Genomic DNA, 21,224 nt, shown 5'->3' with positions numbered 1-21,224 from the left:
AATGTGGCAGATATCCACTTGATATGACTAACTCAGACTGCTGAAGCTGAATATAAGCTTCACAGAGACTTATAAATGACTGTGTGGACACACTGTGGATTTTGTGAGGAAAACCTCTGTCAGACTTGAAAAACTGTGAACCTGCCCTTTAATGTTTTTATGACAGCTTATAATGATATAAGCCCCCTCCCCCTTTTTTAAATTCTCTTATTTTATGAGCTTTCTAACTTCTTCATAGTAACTTTGAGATACTTTTGGATTTCCACAGTTTTTATTCACTCAACTGTTCAATACAACATTCAAGAGTGACATCATCATTTAGTTAATAATATCATGTAATGTCACATCCCAACTCTTTGTTTGCTTTGAACACTTTCATACCAGGATATTCAAAACTAAACAAAGACATAAATGGTCAAATTAATGCATATCAAACAATTAACAGTGATACTACACTGAAAAAATATATACTGTAAATAAAGAATAAAAGCATTTTAAAAGTAATAAAAGTAATAAAACTGATAAAACTCGATAAATTATTCAAAACTAATCATTACAGGCAACAAGATTTTAAAGCTTGAACTACAATGCTACCACATGCATCACTGAGCACAATAAGCGTTTGATAGCAGGTTCATCAAGCAAAATGTAACATATCTTATGTTAATTTATATTTCAAGAAACTACCATATGAATTTTGCATTATTACTTCTCCTTTTTACATTTTGCTGCTACTTAACTTATGACACCCCTTCTGGATAAACAGCTTTTTTGAGCAATACATTCTGAAACTGATCATAAAAAATGAATCATGTGATGATGTGAGTTTGGTTTGTTTGGTTAGGCGGTAGCGTTGCTAGGATCAGTGGAGGCTGCAGCAGAAGAGGAGGAAGCTTTTACAGTGCTGTAGGTCACTGCATCATCTTCATCAGCATCATCTTTGCCCTGAACCTGAGAAACAGCACAACATAAATTACACAAGATACGACTATATGAAATCCACCACAACACACTGCCACATGTTGAAAGGCAACGGAAAGCGTTGTGACACCCAGCTGTGAAACACAACCCAACCCAGTGCAATGCACTGCAACAAATGCAAAAGCAAAGTGTTGGACACATTTCACAACAGTAGTATAACCAGTCAGACTTCTTACCCGGGCTTTACTGTCGGTCTTCCTTGTGTAGTTGATGGAGGCGTAGGAAACACCACCTTCAGGATCATCCTACACAGTGAAGACAACATACTGCTCAGTAACATGTAGATTGATGTGGACTCACTACAACACTACTTCTATTTTATTACAGTAAACACTTTAACTTCTATTACTTCTGCAAAGGAGGTCATGTGATGTTTCTTTAAATGGTGTCTTGAAATGTTGTGGTTTGACAGGCCACTGTTTAATACTAATGTTCCTTTCTGGTGTAGTCCAGTTGCATCATCTAACTTCCCTTTTCAACTTTACTGCACACTCTCAAGACCGTGAGAGTGCATCTCATACAGTTACAACTTAGAGGACAAATAGAAGCCTCAGTGAGTGTTACTCTGTGCTGGGTGTTGTGTGTGATCTCACCGTGTCCTGACTGGTTTCTGGAGCAGGCTGAGTCTCTGCAGGGTTTAAGCTCAGTCCCTGGACAAATAAAGTATAGTTACATTTGGTGAAAAAGCATCTCACAGTTCAGTTAAAACAGATATTGTAAGGACACAATACAAGCAACACCTGTGCAATGTATTCAGTATATCTGTGCAGGTTTCAGGTACAGGTAGTATGATAGATGAGTGTCGGGAACATCTGTCAACTATAAAATACAATTAAAAGTGAATAATATTTAAACTCACAGTGCTGTCATTCATCTGTGTTTTGTTCCCTGAAAAAAGAAAAGAGAGAGTCAACTTTAACTTCTAGTGAAAATCCAAGTTTATCTAAACTTTTTGTTAGTAAAGTTTCATCTGTAAATGTTTTCTCACCTTCAGCTCTCTTCCGTCTGATGAGAACCACAACAATTATCAACAGTGCTGCTAAAACCACAGCCAGAAGGACGTACAACCACCACCGTTCTGGAAAAAGAATGAAAACATTAAAAACATTTTCTGTTCAGTTTAAACCCTGTAACTAAAAAACAAAGAAATGTGAGCGCTTTTTGGGAAAGTTTTATAGTTTTATTTAACTTTTTGTACCAAATCAAACAGTTTAGATTAAAAGTCTTTGGGAAAGAATGTCTACATCTACACTAGTAAACAGCTGTTTTCACATATTGCCGGGGCAGCAGTGGTTGAATACATTGAATAAAATGTTGAATACATATGAGTGACTTTGTTGCTCACCTTCTTGTGTTGTTGTTTCAGCTACACCTGACAGATTAAATAACAAAAACCAACAAACTTTAAAATGAGACAAAAACACATTGTTCACCATCTGCTGTGACTAAATGAGAAACATTTATATCAACCTAAAACTTAAAATATATCAAATAAACACATGTAGTTTATTATTTTTCCTATCAAGTCAACAATGACGCCGCGGTTGAGCAGGGAGACTGTGATGTCTTTGTGTCTATAGTATTTATGTCCCAGTCATTTCCATTAAACACCCACTTCACTGTGTGTCTGCACTCATCATATGTTGGACACAGAGCAGATTACAGAACGCAACTATTGAAATTGATCTTGTGTGGAAGATGTTTGGGGCCTTAGATGATGAACATTTTAAACATTTTAAACGTTATACCTGCTACACATCAGTATGTCAGCAGTAAAAGCACTGCTGTGCCTCAGTACAGCCTCACAGAGCCACTAGCATGGCTGCATGACTCTTAGTCTTGGTTTAAAAGATTTTGGCTACTTATCAAAATTTCAAGACTTCATTTGTGTGCGGTATAAAGTGAATTCATAAAAAATCAAAAAATAAAAGATGAACAGTTTCCATATGTGCCTCACACAAATGTGTGTAATTCCTGCAAGTTTCATTCTGAAATTACATTTCCATTATTGAAGATGAATTACTCAAGATTTTTCTCGAGTTTGCTCTGTTGCTGAGATTTTAATTTTAGGTTTAGATTCAGGTTTATTGACAATTCTCAAATACATTATAAAATACAACATATCAGACTTTATCAGGGATAAAATGATGAGTCCTGGACTCATTTCCATTGATAATAGTTTGTATTTTTGCAATGTGAAATGATTAAAAGTCTTTGGGAAAGAATGTCTACATCTACACTAGTAAACAGCTGTTTTCACATATTGCCGGGGCAGCAGTGGTTGAATACATTGAATAAAATGTTGAATACATATGAGTGACTTTGTTGCTCACCTTCTTGTGTTGTTGTTTCAGCCACACCTGACAGATTAAATAACAAAAACCAACAAACTTTAAAATGAGACAAAAACACATTGTTCACCATCTGCTGTGACTAAATGAGAAACATTTATATCAACCTAAAACTTAAAATACATCAAATAAACACATGTAGTTTGTTGTGGTCATACCTGTTCTTTTCCTGCTTTCAGTTATATTTTCATTTGTTGTCACTGTTGTTGGCTGAGTTGTTGTTGTTTTTCCTTCCTCACCTGGACAAACGACATCACAAACTGTTCAGTAAGAGAATGCATCATGTTTACCATCTGCACCAACCAAAGAATAAACAATGATGAAATATTTATACTTAAAATACATCAAATAAACAAATGTAGTTTGTTATTTTTCATATCAGAATAAAGTGATTTTAAACAGCTCATCATCTTCTCACCTGGTTTCTCACATGACAACTGAGGACTGATGTTACACAGCTGCACTTTTCCATTGTAGAGATCTGTGACTTCACACTTCAGTAACGTATAATTTGATGTGTAAATATCATGAGAAGTCTGGAACAATGCAGCGATTGAGCAGGTAGACTGTGATATCTGTGTGGCTCTGGTATTTATGTCCCAGTCATTTCCTCTATACAGCCACTTCACTGTGTGTCTGCACTCATCATATGTCGACACAGAGCAGCTTAACGTCACCTTATCAGTGTCCTCATGTTCAGTCACTGGTGAAGATGGAGATATTGTGAGAGAAAGACAACAAGAGTCAGATTAACTTCATCACTGTAATCATAATTATTGTAATGTTTCAGTATATTGTTCTAACAAGACAGTTTGAGCTGAAAACATTATGATGTAAATACTCACTGGTAACAACAGACAGAAAAACTTCAGAGTATTGACCTTGTTGTTGTCCTGATTTGAACTGTCTGCAGGTGTAATTACCAACATCCTCAACTGTGACTTTCTTTATAACCAGAGAACAGTTCGCTGTAACATTCAGTCTGTCTGATTTAGCTGTGGCATCTTCACCAATCTGCCCAAATTCAATCAGCTCTACTGCTGATGTGTTTCTTGAATGACTGAAGAGCCAGGTAGTACTGTCACATTTATCCTGATCAGTCATCACATTTTCACAAAACAAAGTGACTTCATCTCCATCTCTGACAGTGATATTGAGGGAAGTTTGTCCAGTTACTGCTGTTGAGAATTTGAGAGAGAAATGTGATAAATGATCTAAAATATGACTGTAGTGTGAATGTTACAAACACACAACATATTTGACTGTCTCAGTAAAATGAAGGATATTTAATAAAGTACAATAAGGTAATAATGCAGATTTTTGTATCTTACCTGTAAACTGAAGCCCCAGTATCAGAAATAAAGACATTTTAATCCATCTAAGTTCAACCATCGTGCTTCTCTGTCTTTCTCTCTGTCTTCTTCTCTCGCTCTTAACTCAACTCAAAATGCAGAAATACACTGTCTACTTCCTATCATGAGCAAAGTGTCTCCTCCTATTTTTCTCACTTGTAAGTTACCAAACTTGTAACTTTTTGTAGGCGGAGCATATTAGCTTCCCTTTTCTTCATGTTCAAAGGTTTTTTGCATTTTACAAGCAAGAACCTTTGGTAATTTATATAATCTTATATATTTATAAAATATCTGTATACTTATAGGATTCAATATTAGAGAAGTTAAGGGTTAATGTGTCCACCTACTCACCACCAAGACCACAACACACTTCCTTTCCACTGCTGTATTTCAAAGTTTATCATGTTTACAATCATGACCTCATCATGTAACACTTTTAACATGTGAAAACATTTTTTTCTCACATCCTGTGCACAAGACCAGAATTTACATTTAAAGATAAATGATTTTGCTTTAAAAAAGGACATTTTCTGTGGCTCCCCACTATTGCTTAAGACACAGACCACATAACTGCAACATCTGATGAGCATAAAGTAGTTTAAATTATGTTGTTTGTCTGCACTGTCTGTCTGTGTGTCGACACAGAGCAGTTTAACGTCACATTATCAGTGTCCTTATGTTCAGTCACTGGTGAAGATGGAGATATTGTGAGAGAAAGACAACAAGAGTCAGATTAACTTCATCACTGTAATCATAATTATTGTAATGTTTCAGTATATTGTTCTAACAAGACAGTTTGAGCTGAAAACATTATGATGTAAATACTCACTGGTAACAACAGACAGATCATCCGATTTTCATGCAAACAGTCAAAAATTCATTTTTACTTTTAACATTTAGTTCTGCCTCATCCACAGTGACACAACTCTGACAACAGTCTTGATCAGTAATATGACAGGTAAGCAGCACTAAAGAGGTCAGAGGTCAGATGTCACAGCTGTCTGACAAAGATCCTGTGAAACTGGGATGTAATCACGGATCACAAGGTAAAGAAATATGTTTCTGCAGTCAGAGCAGCCATATTAAACCATATTAAGATTCAACAAGTGCACACTGTGTTCGTTCCCACGGTGTATTTGTGGCAACGACGTGTTTGACCTCCTGAAAAGAAGAAGAGGAAGTTGAAGGTGTGAAGACTGTTAAGTAAGATAAATGGTTGCAGTAACGCAACTCTTCTTAGGAAACACACAGACAGACATGTTAATCCATCTGAATTCAACCATCGTGCTTCACCATCCTTCTTTGTCGATATCTTCAGAACAAGAGATCGACGCTCTCAACTGTCAGAGTCTGTAAAGTAGTTTGTGTTGTAGAGAGATACAGCATCTACCTCCTGCAGTTAGTGTGATGTCACTTCCTCATAGTGACACTTAGTCTTTTGTCAGCTGTTGGATTTACTGTATTTTCATCCAAACAGTCAAAAACTCATTTTTACTTTGACATTTGTAACATTTAGTTCTGTCTCATCCACAGTGATGAAACGTTTTTGATCAGCAATAACAGAAGCTGCCGACAGTCAGAGGTCAGAGGTCACAGCAGCCTGACAAAGATTGAACAGGATGAACATGTAGGATGGAGACATGATTATGTGTCACTGATTACAAGACAAAGGAATATGTTTCTGCCTTTAAAAGAGACATTGAGGCAATCTGATGCTGTAAGAAGCAAACTACTGTATATTAAGGCTCATATTTTGTCTCAAGTGCACACTGTGTCCAATCCCATGATGCATTTGTGACGATGACGTGTCTGACCTCCTGAAAGGAAGAAGATAAGAATTGAGGAAGTTGAGCGTGTGCAGATTGTTAGTTAAGATAAATGTTTGCAATAATGCAGCTCTTCTTTTCTGTAGATAGTGTTTATTAGAAAACAGACAGGATTCATGGTGATGTCTGACAGCACACATGAACAGACAGGTGAAGAGTCAAACTTTGACTCTTGATGCTCAACATGGTGCAACATGGTGATACTGTAGCAGCTGTAAAAGAACAGATAAGATGATGTTTTAGTGGTCTGAGACCTGTTAGTTCCTCATTGTATCTTTGAGGTCAGTTTTTCTGAGAAATGAGAGGTGTGTCAAGTGTTTCAGTGAGAATGTGGAAACAACAGCAGCAGAGCTCTGGAGGTTTTACCCTCTAATGATGACCAGATAAGAATCAGAAACACAAGAAGCTCACAGGAACAGACAGTCAACACTTTATGAAAAGACAAAGAGGAATTTTCTGCTGAAATCTATTTTAATCTCTGGAAGGTTTGAGGTCTCTGAGACTCCAGCAGTGCACGTTAATACATACTGATGCTGAGTTAACTTGTATAAGTTCTTCGAACAACATTTATTTTTACAAAATTTAACAAAATTCAGCATTTAACTTTCAAAAATTCAGAGCAGAAATGCATGAGTGTGTGAGTGAGTGAGTGGGTCTGTGTCTGTGCGTGTGTGTGTGTCACAGGTAAGAAATGCATACCTTGAGACCTGGCTGTATTTAAAAGTTTAGCTACGACTGCAGCCACATAAACAAACTGATGGTTTAGGGTGCCTTGTTTGTTTTTTGCCTTTGCGGTGCTGCAGGTTTCTATGTCTGGAAGGAGTGCATGTATATGTGTGTTCGCGCAATCGGGTGGCTTTGGACTTACTTTTATCTCTGTATTTCAAAACATATGAATCAGTATTGAAAAGACACATAAATCAGAGCAAATGAAAAAAAATGCCATGGGAATCACTTGTCCTCTTGTTTCACACACACACACACACACACACACACACACACACACACACACACACACACACACACACACACACATTAGTTTTTTCATACACACACATACACCACCCTTGAACATCCACATCAATACAAACACACCATTTTCATATGAATAAATTTGCTACAGTGTCCTGCAAAACTGTATAATGCATGAAATGTCCCTAGCATAGCCCCTAGTGGAGAGTAATGTTCATGTAAACAGGAGAAAATTGCTCAGTCAGCTGGAAAATAGTAAAAACAACAACAACAACAACAACACACACACACACACACACACACACCAATTTCTTCATACACACATATACATCACATTTAGACAACCCTACCCACATATACAACTCAATGAAGCTGTCATATACATGGCTGCAGTGTTCATAATAGAGGATTAGTGCCCCTAGTGGAACCAGGGAAATAGCATGCATTTTGCACAAAGGGTTAAAAAAGGGAAAATGGCTCAATCAGCTGGAAAATATGAAAAACTAAAATTTTGAAGCCAGGACTTCACTTTGAAAGTCATATAAAACAGAATGCATGAATTTACACAGTAACAACCACAGGATCAAAAAATGTGGTTTTAATGGGTTTCAATGGGACCTAAAAGGGCCCTAACATGCTGAAAGTTAGTACTGTTTCTACACAGTGTATTATCGATTTAATATAGGCTCTGTGGTTGGATTTCCAATATTATAATATAAAATACACGCCTTTGCCAAAAATCATGGCCACAGCATAATCACAGATGGTAACTGGTGGTTTCAACAGATGGTGGCGTGTCAGGAGTTTGAAGAACATGGAACATCAGCAGTAGAGATGTGCTGGTTTGTTCTTGTCACAGTGAGAATTTCTACATCTAAAAACTACTAAGTGGTCAAAAACAGAAACAGTTAACAGTTTAGAACAAACAGGCTTTTATTTTGAAGTTACTGAGAAATACTGAGATCTCTTACTTTAGTAAAAGTAGCAATATCACAATGAAAAAATGCTCCATTACAAGTAAAAGTCCTACATTCAACATTTTACTTAAGGAAAAGTACATAAGTATTGGCAACAAAATCTACTTACAGTATCAAAAGTAAAAGTACTCTATGTACGAAATGTTCCCCATTTAAAACGTTATATTCATCATATGCTGTATATATTTTTATACTGATTCACTGATATGTACATGTAAGCAGAATTTTAATGTTGTTAAGGTAGAGCTCATTTTAAAAACTTGTACTGTTGGGGAGTCTAATCTATAACAATGCTGTTTTATAGTTATTTTATAAAGTGATCATATGTTTTATATACAAAGTAGAGATCTGAAAAGTAGCTGGTAACTATAACTGTGAAAGAAATGTCACACAGTTAAAAAGTAGAATATTTCACTCTGAAATGTAGTGAAGTAGAAGTACAAAGATTTTGATTTGTGTGTCTGATTTGTGACATCACAGCTAGCTTTGAGCCAATCATAGTCCAGTGGGCAACTTACATGTACACGTGTGTAAACTTGAAGCCTCCAGTGCACACACACTGAGAATGGACTTTACAGTGAAGTAAGCCACCTCTTGTGTTCAGCAGTTAAACTTTTGAAATTAACAATGTTTATATTTTCATAGATTCTGGATTTTTCAGTGAGTGAGAAGAAGTAAAATTTATTTTAAGAATTTTAAACTAGTTGACTGAACTATTTTGTGGAAAACCCAGATCAGACACAAGCAGATATTTTTATAGACTGTATCTTAAAACATGTTGATCTTTAATGTTTAGTTTGGAATTCCTTTGTTTAACATGACCCTATAAATGCAGATTTGATCTCACGCTTTTTTTAAATTGAAAACTCTTGATGAGTTTGTGTGTAAAACAAATTATTTTCCTAATTTTCATCAAGTCTATTTTTAGAAAAGGAATGACTTTTAACCCACATGACCTGGTGAAAGTTTGATTGACATGTGTACTGTCAGGTGTGTAGAGACAATAAGTAACTGCAGCTGGAGAGAGAAAAATATTCATATATTTGAATGGAGAGTGTGAGTGAACCCACACCTTTTTGAACATTTACTGCTTCCACATAGTTTTAGATACAAACTTCATTTGAACTTTAAATGAGTCACAAGTCTTGAATTTACATGTTTTTTCTATCTTTTATTGTTTTTGAGATATTAGAGTGTGAGTTTTAAAGTCTTTTCTTGCTCCTCCTGTGATTTTATAATGAGTGTGTATTGCGGAATGTTTCACAAAATTGGGGCAAAGTCTTATTTTGAAAGGCTCATTGCGGACTTCCTGTTGGATTTAGGTCATGGGTGTCAGTGTGGCAGCCATTTTAGTTACATAGGTGGCGCTAGAGAGCACATTTTGGCCTTTTAGGGGTTAATTTTTACATTTTAACAAATTTTTCACCAGACCTGATGTGCGTGCCAAATTTGGTGAGTTTTTGAGCATGTTTAGGGAGTCAAATTTAGGGTTTAAGTGGCGTAATAATAAAGAAAGAAAGAAAGAAAGAAAGAACATAGAGTACATAGAGTAATAAAACTAAGGCAAAGCTACTCACAAATTAAACAGCAATCATGTAAGTGATGTTAAGGACAACAGAAGTTAAAGGACAGATTCACAACTTTTCATGTCTCTCTTAAAGCAACAGTCAAGTGTCCATATGAACAGTGAAAGAGGTTTTCCTCGCTGTAATCATTCCTCTTGTTCATACTGGATATTAAAAGATCCCCTTCAAATGTACTTTCAATGGAAGTGATGGGGGACAAAATCCACAGTGAGTCCACACAGTCATTTAGTGCAAAAATGCATTTAAAAGTTGATGTGAAGCTTATATTCAGCTTCAGCAGTCTGAGTTAGTCATATCAAGTGGATATCTGACACATTTACAGTCTTTTTAGCATCAAATTCCCTCTTTGTGTTTCCTCGGACAGTGTTTCCCTGTTGAGCTGCAGGTGGAAGTATAGTAACAAAAAGAGGGACTTTGCCACTAAAAAGACTGTAACATTGAAAGATATCTACTTGATTTGACTCATTTGGACGCTGAAGCTTCATATTAGCTTCAGATAAACTTTTAAACATATTTTTGCACAGAAGCAGGACTGTGGATTTTGTCCTCCATCACTTCCATTGTAAGTGCATTATGAAGGGATCTTCTAATGGTCAGTATGAACAGGAGGAATGATTACAGCAAGAAAAACATGTTTCAATGTTCATTTGAGCTCCTGACTATTGTTTTAAGACAGACTTGAACAGTTTTGAACCTGTCCTTTAATGTTCTTTCATCTTATCAGATAAAATCCAGCTGCTGTGTTCTGAACTGATTACAAGTCAGAACAGTTTTCACAGCTGATGAAGGAAAAGGCTTTTAAATGTAAGATGTCATCAGGATTTGAATATCATTCTGCAAATCCTTTTTGGTTCACTAGAACACCAACATCTGATGTAACATAAAGCTGTAAAGAGATGTTTAACTAATGACTAACTTCTCTGGTGAGTCTTTGTTAAAGTTGTTGATCAGTGGAACCTGACATAGGTAGAAGTTTCTCCCAAGTTTTCATAGTTCACCGTACTGCCATCTTCATCATTACGCTCCTGTGGAAAACAACACAACACACACGAGATTCTGAGTTAAGAAGGAAAAAATAAATGTTAAAGTCAGCAGAACCTGAACGCACCATCAGATATTTACCTGACTGGCTGCTGGACCAGAATTCTCTGCTGTTCGGCTTCTTACTGAGTTTAAAACCTGCACAAACACAAACAGTGAGACATTCACAGTCCTGCACTGACTTACAGTCTCTTAATGTACACATTTGTCTTTTTATACATCAGTTCAGTTGTTATTTTCAACTCACAATGTTGTCATCAGGTGGTCTCTGGTTCCCTGGAAAATAAATGACAGAGTAACATTTCAGTTCTAAAGTTACAGTTTGTTTTACACTTAACAAATGTTGGTCTGAATTTTCTCACCTCGAGCTCTGAAGAGAAGAACAGTAATCACAGTGATGAGGAGGAGTTCAGCCACACGCATCACCAACATTATGTAGCTCAGAGCAGAACAATCTGTACAAACTGTGGAATATAGAAATGTGTCACTGAAGAAAGTAGAAAGCAAAAACATTTGAAGTAGTGTGGCTGTAGGAATGGCAACGTCAGTCAGTTTGTCCACCAACAATTGCCATGAAATGAACTAATGAACTTGGAGATTTCTTTTTTCCTTTAGCACCACCATGAAATTCACTAGTTTTTAGTGAAATATGCAACCCAATCGCCAGAAGAAAACGTTGGCATTGAACGTTTCTGCAAACCACAGAAACCTTGAATATACACGTTTCAACACGTGAAATACGTATCATATCAACATTTCTACAAATGTAGCATATTAACATTTCTACCTGTTGAATAATGATGTTTTATGGTGTGACAACGCTGTGGTTAAGGTCTGGTTAGGTTTAGGCACAAAGACCACTTGGTTAGGGTTAGGGAAAGATCATGGTTTGGGTTAACATAAAATTAAAAAATAAAATAAAAACGGCCAATGTCTCACTAAAAACTCACGGTTTTCTCGCCAGAAAAATGGCTGCAAATGTCCTGACGTCTCGCTAATAACACCCACTTTTGTCGGTTGAAACGGGAAGCGGGCATTGGTTTCAAGGTGGTCTCGAACCGTGTTCTCTGCTGATTTCCAACTTGCTGCCAACAAACTTACTAACCATCCACCTGCCCCTCCTCCTCCTAATAATAGGAAAGATCAGCTCATATAGACTGCATGTGAACTACGTCACTTTAGAAATGTTGAGATGATACGTATTTTGGAAATGTTGACATGATACGTTTTGTTGACATTTTGATGATACGTTTGTAGAAATGTTAATATGCTACGTATTACACATGTTGAAACGTAGATATTCAACATTTCTGTGGTTTGCAGAAACGTAAACTGCCAACGTTTTATTCTGGTGACCAGGCTGAAATATCTTAGGATAAATTGTAATATCTTTGATGATCTTCTGACTTTCCATCATCAGCTCAACATTTCAAGTTGTGTAATACTTTGTTTTATGACCAAACATCTGCAATCTAATGACCTTCCCATCATCCTCTGCTGTACTTTAGGTTTTGTGCTGATTAGCAAATGTTAGCATGCTAACACATTAAACTAAGGCCTCAAACATGCTCCATGTAAAGTGCACAAACACAAATGGAAATGTCTGTCTCCAATGCCAATCTCAGCCCTCAGTGAGGTGATACAGGCTGGTTAAAGCTAATCAATGTGTTTCCATGACCACACAAGTAAACAAAATTGTGTCTGTGGAGGGATGTGTATTGTAGGGCTGTGCAATATATCGATATTGTATCATATTATATCATCTCTGGACAGCAAAATGGACATTAATGCACTGTGCTGCTAACTGCTCGTTCTTTTTTTTCTACTGGGATTTATATGTTTTCATAATATGTTAAAGGGAATTTTTAGATAAGAAGTTAAGAAGTGGACTGAAAACCCAGTTAAACCTGAAGTTATCTCGCTAACCCCAAATCCTGCTTCATAGTACAGTACTTCACAGTACTCTGGACTCATTTCCATTGATAATAGTTTGTATTTTTGCAATTTGAACTGATTAAAAGTCTTTGGGAAAGAATGTCTACATCTACACTAGTAAACAGCTGTTTTCACATATTGCCGGGGCAGCAGTGGTTGAATACATTGAATAAAACGTTGAATACATATGAGTGACTTTGTTGCTCACCTTCTTGTGTTGTTGATGTCGTTGTTTCAGGTTCTGTTGTTGTTTCAGACACACCTGACAGATTAAATAACAAAAACCAACAAACTTTAAAATGAGACAAAAACACATTGTTCACGATCTGCTGTGACTAAATGAGAAACATTTATATCAACCTAAAACTTAAAATACATCAAATAAATAAATGCAGTTTTGTTATTTTTCATATCAGAATAAAGTGATTTTAAACAGCTCATCATCGTCTCACCTGGTTTCTCACATGACAACTGAGGACTGAAGTTATACAGCTGCACTTTTCCACTGTTGAGATCTGTGACTTTACACTTCAATAACTTATAATTTGATGTGTAAATATCATAAAAAGTCAGGAAGGAGGCAGTGATTGAGCAGGTAGACTGTGATGTCTGTGCGTGTCTGGTATTTACGTCCCAGTCATTTCCTCTATACAACCACTTCACTGTGTGTCTGCACTCATCATATGTCGACACAGAGCAGTTTAACGTCACCTTATCAGTGTCCTTATGTTCAGTCACTGGTGAAGATGGAGATATTGTGAGAGAAAGACAACAAGAGTCAGATTAACTTCATCACTGTAATCATAATTATTGTAATGTTTCAGTATATTGTTCTAACAAGACAGTTTGAGCTGAAAACATTATGATGTAAATACTCACTGGTAACAACAGACAGAAAAACCTCAGAGTCTTGACCTTGTTGTTGTCCTGATTTGAACTGTCTGCAGGTGTAATGACCAACATCCTCAACTGTGACCTTCTTTATAACCAGAGAACAGTTCGCTGTAACACTCAGTCTGTCTGATTTAGATTTGGCTTTTTCACCAATCTGCCCAAGTTCAATCAGCTCTACTATTGTTGTGCTTGTTGAATGACTGAAGAGCCAGACCGTCCTGTCACATTTATCTTGATCAGTCAAAACATTTTCACAAGACAAAGTGACTTCATCTCCATCTCTGACAGTGATGTAGAGGAAAGTTTGTCCAGTTACTGCTGTTGAGAATTTGAGAGAGAAATGTGATAAATAAACTGAAATAAGAATAAGACTGCAGTGTGAATATTAAAAACAAACAGCATATTTGTCTCAGTAAAATGAAGGATATTTAATAAAGTACAATAATGTAATAATGCAGATTTTTGTACCTTACCTGTTAACTGAAGCCCCAGTATCAGAAATGAAGACATTTTAATCCATCTGAGTTCAACCATCGTGCTTCTCTGTCTTTCTCTCTGTCATCTTCTGTCACTCTTAGCTCTCAAAATGCAGAAATACACTGTCTACTTCCTATCATGAGCAAAGTGTCTCCCCCTATTTCCTCACTTGTAAGTTTCCAAACTTGTAACTTTTTGTAGGCGGAGCATATTAGCTTCCCTTTGCTTTATATTCAAAGGTTTTTGCATTTTACAAGCAAGCATCTGTGGTATCTTATATAATCGTATATGTATATGTAGAAGAATGGAAATGTATTCCTGTCTGGTCTAAAGGAGTCAAATCAAGTAGATATCTTTCAATGTTACAGTCTGTTTTGTGCCAAAGTTCCTCTTTTTGTTACTATACTTCCACCTGCAGCTCAACAGGGAAACACTGTCCGAGGAAACCCAAAGAGGGAATCTGATGCTAAAAAGACTGTAAATGTGGCAGATATCCACTTGATATGACTAACTCAGACTGCTGAAGCCTCATATAAGCTTCACATCAACTTTTAAATGCATTTTTGCACTAAATGACTGTGTGGACACACTGTGGATTTTGCAAGGAAAACCTCTTTCAGACTTGAAAAATTGTGAACCTGTCCTGTTTTTATGACTTGGCTTATACTGATGTTTACCACCCTCCGTTTTTTTTTTAGTTCTCTTATTTTATGTGCTTTCTAACTTCTTCATAGTAACTTTGAGATACTTTTGGATTTCCACAGTTTTTATTCACTCAACTGTTTAATACAACTTTCAAGGGTAACATCATTATTTAGTTAATAATATCATGTAATGTCACATTTCAACTCTTTTCAGTTTGCCTTGAACACTTTCATACCAGGATATTCAAAACTAAACAAAGACATAAATGGTCAAATTAATGCATATCAAACAATTAACGGTGATACTAAACTGAGAAAATATATATTGTAAATAGTGAATAAAAGCATTTTAAAAATATTAAAATTGATAAACCTCAATAAATTATTCAAAACTGATCATTACAGGCAACAAGTTTAAAAATGAAAACAAGATTTTAAAGCTTGAACTACAATGCTACCACATCCATCACTGAGCACAATAAGCGTTTGATAGCAGGTTCATCAAGTAAAATGTAACATATCTTATGCTAATTTATATTTCAAGAAACCACCCTATGAATTTTGCTTTATTACTTCTCCTTTTTACATTGTGATACTACTTAACTTATGACACCCCTTCTGGATAAACAGCTTTTTTACAGCAAAACATTCTGAAAATTATCATAAAAAATGAATCATGTGATGATGTGAGTTTGGTTTGTTTGGTTAGCCGATGGTAGCGTAGAGGCTGCTGGGATCAGTGGAGGCTGCAGCAGAAGAGGAGGAAGCTTTTACAGTGCTGTAGGTCACTGCATCATCTTCATCAGCATCATCTTTGCCCCGAACCTGAGAAACAGTGCAACACAAATTACACAACGACTATGTGAAATCCTCCACAATGCATTGCCACATGTTGAAAGACAACAGAAGCAAGTCTTTCAAGACTTCCTACCCAGGTTTTACTGTCAGTCTTCCTTGTGTAGCTGATGGAGGCGTAGGAAACACCACCTTCAGGATCATCCTACACAGTGAAGACAATATACTGCTCAGTAACATGTAGATTGATGTGGACTCACTACAACACTACTATTTTATAACAATAAACACTTCTATTACTTCTGCAGAGGAGGTCATGTGATGTTTCTTTAAATGGTGTCTTGAAATGTTGTGGTTTGACAGGCCACTGTTTAATACTAATGTTCCTTTCTGGTGTAGTCCAGTTGCATCATCTAACTTCCCTTTTCATCTTTACTGCACACACTCAAGACCGTGAGAGTGCATCTCATACAGTTACAACTTAGAGAACAAACAGAAGCCTCAGTGAGTGTTACTCTGTGCTGGGTGTTGTGTGTGATCTCACCGTGTCCTGACTGGTTTCTGGAGCAGGCTGAGTCTCTGCAGGGTTTAAGCTCAGTCCCTGGACAAATAAAATATAGTTACATTTGGTGGCAGCTCAGTTAAAACAGATGTTGCAAGGACACAATACAAGCAACACCTGTGCAATATATTCAATATATCTGTGCTGGTTTCAGGTACAGGTAGCATGATGGATGAATGTTGGGAACATCTTCAACTTTTCAACTTTGGTCCACTGGATAAACTCAATATATAATGTTCAGTTGTTGATGGCAGTGTGTCAGAGAGGTGTTGAGTACTTATTATTCTTATCTTATTCTCTTTCAGCTATAAAAAAACATACAGAGGCCCTAAGAGGATATGGGCAAAAAATAAATAAATAAATAAATTAAAAAAATATATAAAATAGTTAGGATGGGTAATAGTATAAGAACATAATAGGATGGGTAAGGATAGGATGCAGAGTATAAATTCTTGGTATATAAAATGTACTTGGAAAATAAAGAGATTCTGATGAATGGATTTCTGTCAAGTGTCAACAAGCACTAAACAGTCCAAAACTGTCTGACTATACACATTCAAATGTGAACACAGAGTTGGAACATTGACCCATAGCTGGGACAAAAGGTTTGTGACTTCACATCAGATGAACCGTTTGGAAGAAGTACTGAGACCTTTTACTCGGGCCTGGCGCCACAAGGAATCTTCAGGGAGCTTATAGCCCCCTAAGTTGTATTTTTTTCCCCTTCTGCTTAAGCTATCTATACAAAAATAACAAAAACAACAAAATAATTTCTGAGATACATGGAGCTATCACTTAGCTGTGGGGGTGTGTGCGCTGCAAACAGATGTTTCTGCACATGCTCTACTTTGACAGAGAATCATTCATAAATTCAAAAAGTATTTAGCGGTCTGGTCTGCTTAAGAAATGTATTCTTTGATTTTGAAACAGTTGCCTTATGTTGTTGAGGCTATTGAATGGTTAAATCAATGAATTTCATTTTATGAAAAAAATCCCCCCCCGCAATTTTTAACAGCCTCCTCAGTCACTTCATCTGGGCCTGATTTTACTCAAAAAGTAGCAGTACAAAACTATAAAAATACTTAATAGTAGTACTTAAGTAGTAAAAGTCTTGCATTCAAAATCTTCCTTCAATAATAATACTCACGATGTAAATTGGCCCCACTCATTGTTATATTTATTATATATATAGAGATAGTCTATACAATTCCTGTATTTATCTTTCTTTGAAGTTTTCATGTTTTATTGTTTTACAACATGGAATTAAGGAAGATTTAATATGACATCTAGGATAATCACAGCCTCATGAATCTTTACTCTCAAAAACTAGTGACCGAGGCCATTCAGAGGATGTCAGTATCCAGTGTCGCGCCAGAGTGCAGTGCCGTTATGCAAGTCGTTGAAAACAACACCAGGCTTCTGCAGAATAATCACACACACCTCTACACACATCTGACTGGCTGGTTATAACTCGATATTCTTCCTTTTTATGAATGATGTGTTGGGCTAGCAGGGCTCGTCATAGCCTCTTTTCCAACTTTCCTTTAAGCAAAACTAGTGTCTCATGTTTTCTTCTTGACACATTACAATGAAAACGCTGTTGTGTAATATTAATTACTAAACTATGTGACCATTAATGAGGTGAGACATTATTAGTTATGGCTGAAATAGCGCGGGTCTGATCATGACTATTACATCTGCTGGATGTCCCCCCACTTCAAACCACATTCTGGCGCCGCTGCATCCGATACTTGAAGCAGGTGCACTTCATGCTCCGGGGAGAAGGGCTGGTCTGTTGTGCTGGCTCTCTGTATATACACTTATCTCATGCGCACAAATTAACCAAAACGTGGGAATGAATTGTATCTCTTGCGCACTCAAATATCATTTCGAGCGCTCAGTGTAGTAAAATGTGGCCTTGATTTTTTTTTTTTTTTTTGCCTATGTCACCTTAAGGGCTCCATAAAAACACAATTAAAAGCGAATAATATTTTAAACTCACAATGCTGTCATCCATCTGTGTTTTGTTCACTAAAAAGAGAAAAGAGAAATTCAACTTTAACGTCTGGTGAAAAATTTCCTAAACTCTTTGTTAATAAAGTTTAATCTGCAAATGTTTTCTCACCTTTAGCTCTCTTCCGTCTGATGAGTACCACAACAATTATTAACAGTGCAACTAAAGCCGCAGCCACAAGGATGTACAACCACCACCAGCCTGAAAAAAGAATGAAAACATTAAAAACATTTTTGATAGAATTTTCTGTTCAGTTCAAAATCATGTAATTAAAAAGTAGAAATGAGTGCTTTCTGGGAGAGTTTTTTGGCATCTGTTTAACTTTTTTGTACCAAGACAGTTTAGATTGGTTCAAAGATTGTCTCCATTAAAAATTCAATCTGCAACTAATTTAAAGTTGCAATACATGACATTCAGCCACTAGATGTTGCACTAGAGCACCAGCATCTCAGGCCAAAACAAATGTGTGTGTCGTTTAGTCAAAAAAGAGAAAAAAACTAAAGCAGCCCTTGAACAGACAGTTTATGAAACTCAGCTCAAACTGTCAAACCAGGCAGTGCTGGTCAAATGTGGATCAAGATTCTGTTAGTGTTTTGTCTATTTCTTTCCTCAAATGTTTTCAGAGACATATTGCAGTGTACTGTTTAGCTGTGATTTGAGAAAGTTTGAGACACAGCGGCCATCTTGGAAATAGATGTGGAGCACACGGAGGGACTCACATGCACTGAAATGCACGTTCACATGCACTAAGATGCCACTTAAATGAACTAACATTCACGTGCAGCCGGTGCAGCTACGACAACAAAGAAGACAGAAGCTCTGATAACAGCACAGAGGAAGTGTGACTTCATTCTCTGCTCAGGACACCATTACTCCACTATATCTTTACATAGCAAATAGTTGTTTGCTGACATCCAGTGAGGCTCAATGTCATTTATTTCACCTTTAACCACCTACCTTTTGGTGATGGATAAAGTATACTGCTAATCAATCAGTATATAAGTAAAACTCTACTAAAAAAAACTCAACTACATGGTCATCTGTGGGTTGAGATAATTCTTCAACCCTTTTTCCTTTTCTAAAAGGTTTGTTTTCTTCTGTCATTGTGTCAAAGCCAATTCCATGTAAATGTGAGTCACATTTCAAAACAATGAAGTGTCTGTCAGTATCTACAAGTTTATAGAGACACAGAGATTCCACAGAGAGACACATGAAATGTTGAGTTTTTACCTTGAAGTCTCGAGTGATTATTGGTAGCAGACACTGTTGTAGTCGGACTTGTTGTCACTGTTGTTGGCTGAGTTGTTGCTGTTTTTCTTTCCTCACCTGGACAAACAACATCACAAACTGTTCAGTAAAAGAATGCATCACGTTTACCATCTGCACCAACCAAAGAATAAACAATGATGAAATATTTCAACTTAAAATACATCAAATAAATAAATGCAGTTTTGTTATTTTTCATATCAGAATAAAATGATTTTAAACAGCGCCTCATATTCTCACCTGGTCTCTCACCAGACAACTGAGGACTGAAGTTATACAGCTGCACTTTTCCATTGTAGAGATCTGTGACTTTACACTTCAAAAACTTAAAATTTAATTGGTAAATAAAATGAGAAGTCAACAAAGACGCAGCAGCTGAGCAGGTAGACTGTGATGTCTGTGCGTGTCTGGTATTTACGTCCCAGTCGTTTCCATTATACACCCACTTCACTGTGTGTCTGCACTCATCATATGTCGACACAGAGCAGCTTATCTTTACCTTATCAGTGTCCTTATGTTCAGTCACTGGTGAAGATGGAGATATTGTGAGAGAAAGACAACAAGAGTCAGATTAACTTCATCACTGTAATCATAATTATTGTAATGTTTCAGTATATTGTTCTAACAAGACAGTTTGAGCTGAAAACATTATGATGTAAATACTCACTGGTAACAACAGACAGATCAACCACAGAGTCTTGATATTGTTGTCCTGATTTGAACTGTCTGCAGGTGTAACGACCAACATCCTCAACTGTGACCTTCTTTATAACCAGAGAACAGTTCGCTGTAACACTCAGTCTGTCTGATTTAGCTTTGGCTTTTTTACCAATCTGCCCAAATTCAATCAGCTTTACTGCTGCTGTGTTTCTTGACACACTGAAGAGCCAGATAGTACTGCCACATCTATCCTGATGCCTTATCAAATTTTCACAAGGCAAAGTAACTTCATCTCCATCTCTGACAGTGAAGGAGAGGAAAATCTGTCCAGTTACTGCTGTGTTGAGAAGATGAGAGAGAAATATGAAAAATAAAAATAAATAAAAAATATTACTAATAATGTCAGTGTGAACATAAATTTAGATAAAACAAAAGTCTGCAAATGTGTCTCATCCTTGGCTTGAAAGACTCCATTAAACTCACCATTCACCTTGCTAGAAAACTACTATCTTTGTAATAAAGTGATAAAGTAACATTAAAGATACAAAGAATTAATCTTTCTGTACATGTTACATGTATCCTTACCTGTAAACTGAAGCAGCAGTGTCAGAAATAAAAGCATTTTATTCCATCTGAATTTAACCATCGTTATTCTCTGGTTCCCTTTTCTGACTTCTTCCTACTTGTACGTCTCTAAACGAGTGTTTCTTAAAGAGAGATGTAGCATCTACTTCCTCTAAGTAGTAAGGTGTCACTTCCTCATGGTGACTTTTACCCTTCTTCTCTGTCTTATGCCAGTTGTTGCTTTTATGTAAGCAGACGATGTCCACTTTTATGTTCCTCTGTTGCTTATCACTGACATGAGGTTCAGTCTGGCCAGATGTATCTGGA

The 21,224-nt window shown here is 36.5% G+C and overlaps 1 protein-coding gene across 4 annotated transcripts; it reads right to left on the bottom strand.

Annotated features, from left to right (window-relative positions):
- Positions 1 to 563: 563 nt before the first annotated feature.
- On the bottom strand, positions 564 to 21,102 carry LOC137169542 (uncharacterized). Of its 4 annotated transcripts, XM_067572797.1 has the most exons (11): positions 20,919 to 21,102; positions 20,341 to 20,670; positions 13,474 to 13,758; positions 3,491 to 3,571; positions 3,315 to 3,341; positions 2,327 to 2,353; positions 1,970 to 2,059; positions 1,841 to 1,869; positions 1,575 to 1,631; positions 1,158 to 1,226; positions 564 to 951 (listed from the first exon to the last, which is right to left on the bottom strand). In XM_067572797.1, exons 1-11 carry the CDS (start codon positions 20,977 to 20,979, stop codon positions 841 to 843), a joined length of 1,167 nt encoding a protein of 388 aa, XP_067428898.1. In that variant the 5' UTR covers positions 20,980 to 21,102; the 3' UTR covers positions 564 to 840. The 4 variants fall into 4 exon arrangements, with proteins under 4 accessions (XP_067428898.1, XP_067428900.1, XP_067428901.1 ...); XM_067572799.1 differs by lacking the exons at positions 13,474 to 13,758; positions 20,341 to 20,670; positions 20,919 to 21,102 and adding exons at positions 3,751 to 4,035; positions 4,178 to 5,321 and having other exon boundaries at positions 3,491 to 3,592; XM_067572800.1 differs by lacking the exons at positions 13,474 to 13,758; positions 20,341 to 20,670; positions 20,919 to 21,102 and adding exons at positions 3,751 to 4,035; positions 4,178 to 5,311.
- Between the last annotated feature and the right edge of the window lie 122 nt (positions 21,103 to 21,224).

Source organism: Thunnus thynnus, chromosome 18 (genome assembly GCF_963924715.1).
Source record: "Thunnus thynnus chromosome 18, fThuThy2.1, whole genome shotgun sequence".
Classification (NCBI taxonomy): domain Eukaryota; kingdom Metazoa; phylum Chordata; class Actinopteri; order Scombriformes; family Scombridae; genus Thunnus; species Thunnus thynnus.
Note: the sequence above shows the minus strand (reverse complement) of the source record. Positions and strands in the feature narration are given on the sequence as shown.